At 55.6% G+C, this 12054-nt stretch overlaps 1 protein-coding gene across 17 annotated transcripts in view; it reads left to right on the top strand.

The window, feature by feature from the left end:
• The window catches only part of ADGRB2 (adhesion G protein-coupled receptor B2), a 36087-nt gene that overhangs the window by 8537 nt on the left and 15496 nt on the right, over window positions 1–12054 (top strand). For 11 of the 17 annotated variants that reach the window (XM_088790878.1, XM_088790874.1, XM_088790864.1 and 8 more), the window contains 3 exons: window positions 10013–10096; window positions 10352–10516; window positions 11694–11858. In XM_088790878.1, coding sequence (XP_088647004.1) covers window positions 10013–10096; window positions 10352–10516; window positions 11694–11858 — 414 coding nt within the window. The remainder of the gene's footprint in view (window positions 1–10012; window positions 10097–10351; window positions 10517–11693; window positions 11859–12054) is intronic. The other 6 variants (XM_088790879.1, XM_088790876.1, XM_088790875.1 and 3 more) reach the window with 3 other exon arrangements.

Below are 12054 nucleotides of genomic sequence, written 5' to 3'. Positions count from 1 at the left end.
TCTTCTGGGACCAAGGCTGCCAGCTGCTAGAGCTTCCTGCTGACTGGGCAAAAGCTCTGTGAGTCCTTGAGTCCTGCCTGCTCCTGCTCCCACCCCAGCTCCCTTCTGCCAACCTGCCTTCATGCCACTTTGAGGCCCTAAACCCCTCAGCTGGATCCTGCGTGCCTGCTAAACAGTGCTGGGCCAGGGACTGGCCAGGGGCCTGGCACGGAGTGGGTGGGAGGGAGGCAGATCTGGGATCTGGGCCTCAGCTCTGGTACGAACAGGTAGCTCCTGCCCTTCTCTGGCCTCAGTTTCTCCCTATGAGATAACAGGTGTTGGTTGAGCATCCTGAGGATGTCACGCAGGGATGCAGATCAGAAGCGGCATCTAGAGCTGACAGAGAGGATGACAAGGAGGCAGGGGGTTCGGGGGGGGGGGGGGCCGCTAGGAGTCCTGGAGTATGTTCTGTCCCCATCCCTGCTTTGGAGACCAGAACCCTGGAGTTGGGCACTGCTTTTGGCTGTTACTTTGAGTGGACTCCCCACCTTTTTTGTCATCAGTTTCTTGTCTATAAAATAGGGATATACCTCTGAATTAACTAGAGAGGGTGTTTATCATGACAATAATCTCTCCCAGTGCTTTGGGGGAGGGGCTTCTCAGCCTCCCCCATGGGACATTTGGCATCATGCCCAACCATGGCAAGTGCCCAGTGGCCTTGCTCTGGCGTCTCCCCTAGGCCAGCCTGGCCTCTTAACAGCAGTCAATGAAGCCGTCCCAGTGACAGCTAGGCCGTGGGCAGGTTACAGGCCCTGGAGGCTGGCCTGGGATTTAGTGCCTGCAGGAAGAAATTGAATTTTGCTTCTTTGTCGAACATCTACGGAGAGTGCCAGGCGTATATCAGGAGGTTTATGGCTCTTCCTGCCTGGCTGCCACTGCCTGTCACTCTGTGAGGGCCTCCCCAATTGTGCTCAGCAGAGAGTGGGTTCCTTTGTCTGGCTTTCCCTATGGTCCATTGGCCCAGTGGTCCGCAGTGGATGGAGCAAGGCTCTGCCCTCCTGGGCAGGCACCATCTGGGCAGGCTGCCATGTGGAGCACAGAGCCAGGAGCAGCCAGCCCAGCTTGGTTGAAGCCGGAAGCAGGAGTTGGTTGGTAGCCGGGATGTATCTGGACATCAGAGAGGACCGATGACGAGAAGGGTACCATCGTCCCCACCATCTGGGGACTCAGTCCCCACCTCTGGGACTGAGCATGGGTGGAGATTGGACACTGATTGTCCTTGGACATGAGGCCTGGTGTCGTTTCTGAGCAGAGAGCCCTGGGATCCCAGCCTGACCTCGGTTCATGCCCCTTGTCCTGCTTGGCATGTTTCCAGGCTGCTCTATGGACTTGCCTGTAGGAGGACCCTTGTGGGGAGCTGCGGGGGCAGGGGTGATGGGACATCAGCCCTCCTAAGTGGGCTCACATGGCACACTGGGGCCCAGAGCTGGGCTGGCACAGCCCCTTCCTCTCCCCTGGCAGGCAAGAGACTCTTCCTCTCTGCCACCTACTCTCTTCTGCCCAACCTCTCTGGGACAACACTCAGTTCGTTCCATGTGGCAGGGAGTGTCTGAGGGCCAGTGGCATCATGAAGGCCCAGGACACTCTATGCTTGGTGGCAGCACCACCTTTGCCAAGCCCTTGGCCTCACCTACATGCTTCTCCTCATCTCCTCCCCACTGGGCCAACAGGAGAACTGGCTGGCACGTGGAGCTGCCAGACTGAGAACAAGATTGGTGGGGATGGTGGTGAGCAGGAAGAATGAGACCCTCCTCCTGGCTCCTCTGCCAGGCACTGGGGCAGGGAGCTGTGCTCACCTTCTATGAGACACCCTGAGTAGGATCAGTGGCAAGGCCAGGTGGATGGGGCTGGTTGGTACTGGAAGAGTGATAAGGCGGGGAACTGGTGGGCAGTGGCAGAGTGGAGTACCTGGGCCGGCCTCAGAGCTGAGTGCATTTGACAAGAGGGTACAGGCGCCTGTTAATTTCACGCAAACTGCCTTTGATAGATCTCTTGTTATTTTTGGTGAGTTGAGCCATAAATTTGTGCCATCTTGCTGCCGCAATCTGTTAAGTAGGGGGAGAGGAAGAAAGGAAAGACAGGCAGGAAGGAGCTCAGTGGAGGACTGGCACGGGGGCTGGTTGAGGCCGGGGCAGGCAGAGCCTAGTTCCTGGGGGCTGGCCACCGACCTATAGCTCCTGCCCACTGACCCACCAATCCTCAGGAGGCACCAGCCAATGGGGATGGCTGTGCAGAGTGACACCTGGGAAAAAGTGTCTTTCATTCTTGCGATTGCCCTCCCTCCTTCTGCTATACTCCCCGCCTCCCATCACAGGCCCTGGCCCACCCTTGGCTGGTTGCTGCTAGTCCACCCTCCCCATCATCCAGGCTCCATTCCTGAGTCATGGCCACCAGGTAAGCCTGCGGTCCCCTGAGTGTTGGGCCTGGGAGGCAAGAGTAAGTTAAAATCTCCACTCTGCCACTGCTGCTGTGTGACTTGGACAAGGTGCTGCCAACTGGGGCCTCAGGATCCCCAGTTCTCTGTGTTACTTCCCTGATCCAGCCCCCAGTGACTCCCCATTGTGGCCCAAATGCCTCAGTTTGGCATTCCAGCCCCACCCTAGATCCAGCTGCCACCTGCTTTTCAGCCTTCCCTCTAATTCTCTCCTACCCTTTCAACTGTGGCCCCTGAACCCCCTGCTTTCTGGCCTCCTTGCCTTTTCTTAGGCTGTCTCTCTCACCTGGAATGCCCTTTGCCCTTGGTTATCCAGAACTTCTGCACCCTTCTAAGCCCTGCCTGTGAACTGCCCAGCCCAGTCCTAGATTGGCGTTTCTCCTTTCAGCACTCAGGCCCTGCTGTCTTCTTTTGGCTAGACTAGTGGCAGGAAGTGGGGCCCCGGTGGCAGGAAGTGGGGCCCTACCTGCCTGTTTGGGGCTCTCTCTGGGTGGGGTGGGGGAAGATCCAGCACATACAGTGCATTTCCTGGAAGACCCTTCTAGCCCCATCAGTGCTGCTGGAGCTCTCTGTGCTCTATCACCATCAAGGTGTGAGAAAGCAGCCTAAGTCTAAAGAAGGTGATTCTGAGTTGGGTTTTGAGGAGTGAATAGGAATTCACTGGCCTGTGAAATTTTTCCTCAAATTGAATCGCTTTCCCCCCCCCTTCCTCCTCCCCCACCGCTGCAACTCCGGTTCAAGCCATTGTTTCTCAGTCTAGTTGTGTAGGACACAGCTCCCTGGCCCATGCTGGTATTATGAGCCTTCAGTTGCCGGTCGGCTGCTCACGGCAGCTCTCTCTGGCTGCCGGCCACTTATGCTGGCCACTGGCCGCTCCTGGCAGCACATAGCAGCACACAGCAGCCCGTAGCAGCTCACGCCAACCTCCAGTTGCTCACCGCAGCCCAGCTCCAGGGAGAGCCGTTGTTCACAATCTTAGCTGTAGAGGGTGCAGCTTACTGGCCCATGTGGGAATCGAACCAGTGACCTCGGTGTCAGGAGCATGGCACTCCAATGACCTGAGCCACCAGGCTGGCCCCTTGAATCGCTTTTAATATTATATTTAAAAAAATTCCATATCATAAATGGAAAAATTGTATCACTTATCTGAAATAGAAGATAACCGAAGACAACCACAGTGAAAACAAAACATTATTAAATTCTAGCCAGATGCTCCTCTCCTCTCAGTTTGTTAGATAGAGAAATCGGCACTTGCTGGGGAGGTGTTAAAGGTGATAAAGTCACAGAGGCTTTATCTTTCATGCATTTGGAAGGATTAAATGTAAGGTGACCATATAATTCATCATCTAAACTGGGATATTTTGGGGGTTATAAAGGCAGGGAGGGGATACAATTAATTACATTGGAGTGACAGTTGCATCCCGACTATCCCAGGCAGATTGGCAAATAGTCACCTTGATTAGAAGAGACATGGAAAGGGGATAACTTCCTCTGTCAATGACCCAGTGTTATTTAATGGCACGTTTGTGAGCCACCCCCCGTCATCTCCTACTGCATACTTTGGGAAACTCCGTAGAAGAAGAGGCTTTGGAGGCAGAGGAAACAGCCTGTGCCAGGGTGTGGAGGTGTGAACATGCCGGGTACAGGGGAGATGTGGCAGACTGGTGTTACTGGACAGTAGCCCTGGTGCTGGGAGACAGGGCCAAGTCTCTGACTGCCATCACCAAACACTGGGACCTCGCCCTGTTGGCCGAAGGCTTTAAGTAAGGTAGCAAGAAGTTGGGCGTCATGTGGGAGGCAGGGTGAGTCAAACATAGTCCCTGCTCTCGAGGAGCTCCTGGCTACCTGGGGGTGGTGGCAGGGACCCAGCTAACTTTGTTGGGAGGCTGGGCAGTTAGACTGGCGGATTGCGGGAAAAGTTGTCTTCTTCTGGCAGTCTGGCTGGGTTTCTGGTCTCATAAGGACAGCCAATTGCACTGGACTGCAGATGCAGGGCCTGGAAATTTCAGAAACTACCTCCCTCTGTCCCTGCACCCCTGGAATTCTGATGCACTATGGGGTACAAGAAGCACTGCTGGGGCTGGGGAACCAGGTGTAAAGGGGATCAGTTGGTCCCTACTCAGGACTCTGGGGCCAGCCTCAGGGAGGATACAGAAAGCCCAACTGAGGGAGGACTGCTTTGTAAATCACACCACTCTCTTCCATGGAAGTGATGATTATCATGGTTATTTTTAACAATTCCCAACAAAGGACGCTGAGGAGGCTGGACTGTGTGGAGTTTGGGGAGCAGGGCCTGCAGTCCTGCTCAAATGGCAGAGAACCTGTGCCAACCCTGCCTACCAATGCCAGGGTGAGACAAGAGTGGCCCCTGTGTGGCTGAGTATACGAACCCTCAGGGATGTCTGGCCTATGTTTGCTACATGCCTGTCTGTGTCTGGCTGCTCAGAGCTAGGTCCTCAGTGCAAGAGGGGAGAGGGAGATTAAGACCCTTCCTTGGGGCTTACAAGAGGGATGAGCCCAGGATATTCACAGCTGTAGCAGGAGGCAGCTTGGGGTCTAAGCCACAGAAGACAGGACTGGCATACCTAAAACCCTGTGTAGTCAGCCTAGGAAGACTTCCTGGAGGAGGTGGCATTTGACATGTAGAAGATGTTGGCAGATTGATTTTAATTCTCACAATAAACCCGTGGTAAGAAGTGTCACCTTTATTTTCAGTTGAAGATTTTTAAGCTCAGAGACGTGAGGCGACTCACCCAAGGGCACACAGCAAGACTGTGGCAGAGTTGGGAATCAAACCTACATCTGCCTGGTTCCCGAAACTATGTCCTTCCCACTTTCCACATGGCCTCACAGTGTGCTTAGCTGCTTGGTGGAGAGGGGAGAACAGGACTGGACAGGTCAGCAGGGTCTGGAGCATGCCAGGCTCAGAGGTTGACATTGTGGCTGGAGCAGCGGGGAGCCACTGAAGTTTCCTGAGCAGGGGAGTGTGTGTGTGTCTGGAGCCCATCTCCCAGACAGTCACTTCGGAGGCTACAGAGGAGAATCAGGCTTGCTTTGGGGGAGGGGAAGTAGATGCACAAAGGATCAATTCGAAACAGGATAATAGAAGCAAGTCTGAGGGCCTTTGGTGGGATGAGGGAGTGACTTGGGAGTCCCAGGGGAATTAGGAAGGGCATCTCTGAGGTGATCCAAGTTGAGTTGCATTTTGTAAGAGCAAGTGCAGTTCAGTGGAAAGAGCAGTGGCCTCTGGAGTCAGGCAGGCCTGGGTGTGAATCCCCAGCAGCCTCTCTCCAATGTGAGAATTTGGAGCCTTGTGTCTCACTAGGAAATGGGAAATCCTGTCCTAATGAGGATGGAATGAGGTGATGTAGACTGCATAGTGTAGACTGGCAGGTAGCATTTGTGTAGTAAATGTTGTCTTATTCGAAATAAAACAGAATTGATCAAAGGTTGTTAGGAATTCAGCAGGGAAGCCTGTCCCAGGCAGCAGGTCTGTCTGGCACCATGTCTGGCAGCCAGGTGGGAAAACGGATAGACTATAGGCCTGTGAGCATCAGACCCCGCTCCAGCAAGCCCTCAGCTCACTGGGTGGGACACTCGGGAGTCGTGGTGGCACTCACAGCCCTTCCTGGACCCTGCTTGTCCTCTTGGCTCAGCTTCCTCTCAGATTCCCTCTGTTCTGGGCCTGGAGCTGGCTGGGGCCTGCACTGGGTAGATGCTGAATAAACATTTGTTTCCGTAGATGACACCTCTGGTTTTACCTGTCTTCTTTCCCCTTCAGGGAGAACTGGCTTTCACATGTGGGGGAAATAAATTGCTGGCCACTCCTCTGAGGGAGGTGGGGGCGAAAATGGAGGGGAGGGCAGTCAGTGTGTGTGGCCTTGGGCTTATTCCTTCCCCTCTCTGGCCCAGCCCAGGACGCTAGGAAAGGGACCTGGGGCATGTTCTGATTTTTAATTAGGGGTGTTTTGGAAACCAGCGACATCACCTCTGGTTATATTGTTGGGTTGGTCCATAAACGGCTGGTGAGCAGTTAGTAGAAGACATGGAGACCTCAGGAAACAGTGTGAGTCCACGACAAGCAAGTCAGGCTGGTCTGTCACATGTCGCTGTTTGATGGGCTTACTGGATGCCAGGCTGGTGCTGGTGGTGGGGGGGTGTTGTCACAGAGATGAAGATGGTCGGGATGCCAAAACAGGAGTTGGATGAGGGGACTCATGGCTGGATTTGCAACAGGTCGAAGGCATCTCTAGAATGTTTATTAATAAAGGGTGTCAGGTTCATTAATAAATTGGTGGAGGGCTGCTAGGCAGAGCTGATACTCAAGATATAAACAACTGTTTCCAGTGACCCCGATGGGCTGGGGTGGAGGTGAGGGAAAGCTGGGATCAGTGTGTTCGTAGGTGTTTATTGATATTTCCCTGGACCAGATTCTGTGCTGTGTTTACTGCGGTCAGGGAGATGGCTCTCACACAGCCTTCCTTCAAAGGGCTCATGGGTGAGGGGAAGTTCAGACGGAGGATGGAATCATCTGTGATGAGAGGGCACATAGAAGAGGGGGCAGCCAATTCTGCCTGGAGAGCAGGGGAATAAGGAAAACTTCACAGATGAGAGGTCATTTGAGGTGGGTTTTAAAGGTCAAGTAGGAGTTTTCCAGGGAAAGAAGGTGGGGAACAAGCAGGTAGAGGTTTGAGAGGAGATGACGATCCTATTTTGGACATGCTGAGTTTGTCAGGAGACCTGTTCAGGAGGCAGGATGCTAGGTAGACATGAAGGGGAGGTACGCTGGATAATGACTTGGGAGCAGCCATTCAGAGGGGATTGATTAAGCCTGGGGGAGGGGTGCAGAGTATGCAGTGAAAACTGGATGAAGTATGAATGCTGGAAGCAGCAGGAAGATAGACCAGTCAGGGAAACTGGGACTGAGGAGCCAGAGAGGCAGGAGGAAAGCAGGAGAGTCAGGGAGGAGTGTGTTTCAAGGCAGGAAGGGTCAACAAGGCCAAATGCTGCTGAGTGAAACGAGGCCTGCAAAGTGTCTATAGGATTTAGCAGCAAGGAGGGTGTTAATGACTTTGTCAAGAATGGTTTCAGTAGAAAGATGTGGTCAGGAGCCCGACAGCAATGGATTACCAGGTGAGGTGACATTTGAGTCAGGACATGAGTGGCAGGTGAGAAACTAGAGTGCCAGCTGTGGGCCATTCATTGATGGTGAAGAGAAGGAAGCCAGAGGGTAGTAGCCAGAGGAAGAAAGAGGGTCAAAGGAGGGCTCCCCCCAGAATGCAGAAGGCCTGGATACATTCATGAGCTATGTGATGAGAAGAGAAAATGCTGACGGGAATGGGGATAATGGATGGAACCCTCCAGAAAAGACAGGGAGTGGGCTGCAGGACCAGGCTGAGGGACTGGCCTTTTTGAGAAGGGCTGCAGGAAAGTTAGGAGTTGGAGGTGTGGGGCAAGAAGTTGGGGGGCTCCCATTTCATAGCTTCTGCTTTCCCTGTAAAGAAGCTTGTTGCAGAGAGGGTGGGTGGAGATGGACTTAAGGAGAGAGGTCAAGTTCTGGCATAGCTAGCCGAGGTGGGGAATGGAGAAGGCAGGGAGCCCAGAAGGGCTGCTGAGAAGTCCGGGCACCCAGCGGATGTGCAACCCTGAGTCTGTCATGGTGCCAGCTGGCACAACTGTAGATTTCTTCAGCAGCCTGGGGGTGGGCGTGGAGAAAGCAGCTTGTCACAAGGATCCAGGGCGGGGGACTGGCTGAGCGGGTGTGGTGGAAGAGTTGGGTGAGCAGATTGAGGAGCTGGCAGGCGTGGCACTAACACCTTGGTGGTCCTGATGGAGGCAGGGCCCAAAGTGAGGCCAGGAGGGACCACTGTTCAAAGGGAGGGGGCCCAGGGGCTGAAGGGTGGCTTGTGAGAGTGCAGAAGGGGTGGAGGCTGTGAGGGGAGGGGCGATGGTAAAAATACACCAGATAGTTCCTGCCTTCTGAGCATTTGCCACGTGCCATGCAAGGTGCTAAGGGCGTCATGGCCTACTGTCAGGGAGTCCTTGTGTCAGACTTTGAGTTAGGGGCTATTGAAGTATTGTTTCATAGAGGTAAAAATGGGGTCAGAGAGGCAAAGACACTTGCCCCGGGTCACACAGGTGGTCAATGTCCTCGTCCCAGTTGGGGTCCAGGGGTGCCTGACAAAGATGTCCTGGGGGTCCCAGCTTTCAGAGATGGTGGAGAAGTTCTGGGGATGATGTAGAGCAGATCCTGGGCCTGGTGGCCAGAGTTGATGAGACTAGAAGCTGGGCTGAGTGGCAGTTGAAGGCCCCCTGGATAGCTGGTTTCCTCAGGGTGGCCACTCTTCATGCCTTGTCAGGAAGAGCTTTCTCTCCAATGCAGAGCCTGGACTGGGCAGCAGGGGGCAGGAAGAATACAACCCTCTTGGGTTCCTTCAGAGTGCCTGTTCTGTGCTAACCTGGCTTTTAGAAATTGGAGCGGGCCCGGGGGAGAGGGAGCGGAGTACCTACTAGTCTGGGGACAGCATGGGCTGAACCCTGTCTTCAAATGCTGTTCCAGTCCCACTTGCCCAGCAGCCTCTACATGGGCTGGGTCTTTCCCCTCTGCACTGACATCTGCCCCCATCCCTGCTACCCAGCCTGTGGGAGAGGGTGTGGATGAGCTCATGTCTGGGCAGGAGGGGCGGGCTTTGGAGAATGGGAGCTCCCAGCCTCTCCTCCAGCACTGGCGGTGCTTCCAAGGCCTGGAGCAGACACATACATCAGGGCAGCCAAGAGCCCCGTGAAGCTGAGGCCGAGGCAGTAGTGGCCTCCTGGAGTACCTGCTGCTCTCCTGGCTGTAGGGTCAGTGGGGAGGAGGGTCTGCTGGATGTAGGCACCTGCCCTAGGCCCTTGGGTCTCAGAGGAATGGCATTCTTCCTGCACTTCCAGGTCACAGTCCAGTGCGGCCTGGGGAGCTGAATCTAGGCCCAACCCAGCCCTTGGCTTGGCAGGGGTCGTATCCTGGAGGCAGGCTTGGGGGTGGTCACGGATGGCCGGCATGGCTGTTAGCCCTAGGAGTCAGCTCTCTGAGGGGAAAGAGCCTGGGCTTCAGGCCCATGAAGCTGTGTCGTCTTGGACAAGCCACTTCCCCCTTCTAGTTCTCAGTTTCCTCATCTTTAAACAGAGATGGTGGTCCCTACTTCCCAGGGGAGGATCAAAGGAGATAGGTTTGTGACAGCACTTGGCACAGAAGCCTCTCAGAACTCATTAATATGAGTTGCCGCTTCTCTCCAGTCTCCCCTAGTCTGGCTGAAGCAAGAGGAGGAAAGGATGGTTGTGAGGCTGTGAGTGAGTCCTGCGTGGCCTTCTGTGCCTCAGTTTCCTTATCTGTAAAATGGTGGTCGTGGGGTAGGGGGCAGGATGTGATGCCCTCTGAGCATCACCTGCAGTTGGTTCCAGACCCTCAGTCTGAGGGCAAGCGAGGTTGCCCTCTCCCTGCCACTATGGCAGGACAGAGCTGGCCCTGGCTGAGCCCCTGCCACCACCTCCGTGTTCCAGGTGAGGAGCCGGAAGAGGAACCGAAGGTGAAAACCCAGTGGCCAAGGTCTGCAGATGAGCCTGGGGTATACCTGGCGCAGACAGGTAACTCGGGCCCGCCTCCCTTCCTCTGTGGCGGAGGCCCGTGTGGTGTCTGGTGGCATGTGTGTTTGGCGTGTGTCTATGCCCATCTCTGTCTACGTCCTGGAGTTCAGTTGTGTCTCCCTGCCATGTGAGTCCTGTGGGCAGGGCTGTGTTGCCTCCTGAAGGGCCTGTCACTTGGGGTCAGGGTAGGAGGATTCCTAAGAGGTTGAGTGCTTGGGAGGTGCCCCTGCCGCCGACGCTGTCCCTCTCTTGTAGGAGACCCGGCGGCCGAGGAGTGGTCCCCGTGGAGCGTGTGTTCCCTGACGTGTGGGCAGGGTTTGCAGGTGCGGACCCGCTCCTGTGTGTCCTCCCCCTATGGGACCCTGTGCAGCGGGCCCCTGCGGGAGACCCGGCCCTGCAACAATTCAGCCACTTGCCCAGGTATGCCCATCCTCCCCGGTCTGCCTGCAGGGTTAGGTCCTGCCTGGGACTCGGGCAGGTTAATCTTCCAAAGATGGTTGGTTGTCTTCTTTTAGTCAGCAAATGAATGTCTCCCACACCATGCCCAGCCCAGTCCAGGGCACTGGGGACACAGATGAATCAGACCAAGGCCCACACCAAGGCCAGTGGGCTGGGTTCTGGGCACATCACTCCCCAGATGCCTAGGGCCTGGTAATCAGGCTTATCTTTCGACGCTCTTTGCCCTCCATGTTCCCTACACTCTGGCCACACCAGCGCTCCTTGAACTTTCCTACCTCCCTGCATTTCCGTATTCTCTGCCTGGGTTATCAAAATTCATCCTGTACTTCAAGATCTAAGACAAATGCCACTTTAAAAAAAGTGAAACCTTCCCTGACCATCCCCTCCCTTCTCTGACTCCTCATCCTATTCCCCAAGGAGCCTCCTGTAGACCCTGAAACCTTCCTCAGTTCAGCATGGAGTTGAGAATGCGCATGTGCTTGCCTGGGACAGGGGGTCCACCATGAGGGGCAGGACAGCTTCTGCCAGTCCTGCTCCTCACACTGAGGGAGTGCAGTGGCGCCTAGGCCATGGCTAGCTCCCGGCTATGGAATTAAGATAGGGCTACCTGGGAAGGGGTCTTGGTACTTGGGGCTGTGGCAGGAGCTTGCAAAGGGCTGGGGCAAAGCTGTGTTCTGGAGTGTGAGCTCTTTGTGTCAGTGTCTGTGTAGAGGTTCATGTCTATTTGTGTGTTCATGCGCTTGGGGTTGAAGGGGCACTTCTTTTGCCCCACGCTTGCCATGTTGGCTTCCTGCTCTGGGTCTGGGGGTGGGAAGGGCTGGGGAGGGATAAGGTGGGATAGGGTGGGGGTAGATCTTGTATCCTTTCCTGGGCTTTCCTGTCCCTCCAGGAGAGGACCCCTGGTTCCCCTTCTGGATGGATCCCAGATTCCCTGTCTGGGTGTCCACAGGAGGTATCCTGTGTGAGTTGGGAATAGAAACCCATGTCATCCACACCCTCTCAAAGGGTTGAGTCCTGGGGTCCAGGGCAGAACCAATGAGGAGTGGTCGCAGAACTGCTGGAGCTCCTGATTGGTGGGCAGATGGGGAGTGGGCGGGGCCAAAGTGCGGCCCAGCCACGGCCCCGTGCTTCCTTGCAGTGCACGGCGTGTGGGAGGAGTGGGGGTCCTGGAGCCTGTGCTCCCGCAGCTGCGGGCGGGGGTCCCGGAGCCGGATGCGGACCTGCGTGCCCCCCCAGCACGGCGGCAAGGCCTGCGAGGGTCCCGAGCTGCAGACTAAGCTCTGCAGTATGGCTGCCTGCCCGGGTCAGTAGCACCCACGGGCTTCCAGGCGGGCGCTGCCCAGCCGGGTGGGGGTCGGGAGACAAAGGAGGCAGTCAGGTCCAGTGCCCTACCCCTGGGGGCCCCCTGAAATTTGACCAAGCACGGGGAGACTGCCAGCATGGGAGGTGACCTGGCCTATCTGAGGTGGATATGGCATCTTGTGACCCCATCAAAGGGG

This window comes from Rhinolophus sinicus, chromosome 14 (assembly GCF_057876585.1).
Source record: "Rhinolophus sinicus isolate RSI-liver-muscle chromosome 14, RSI-T2T, whole genome shotgun sequence".
Classification (NCBI taxonomy): domain Eukaryota; kingdom Metazoa; phylum Chordata; class Mammalia; order Chiroptera; family Rhinolophidae; genus Rhinolophus; species Rhinolophus sinicus.
The sequence above is the reverse complement of the archived record's forward strand: the minus strand, read 5'-3'. Positions and strand labels throughout refer to the sequence as shown.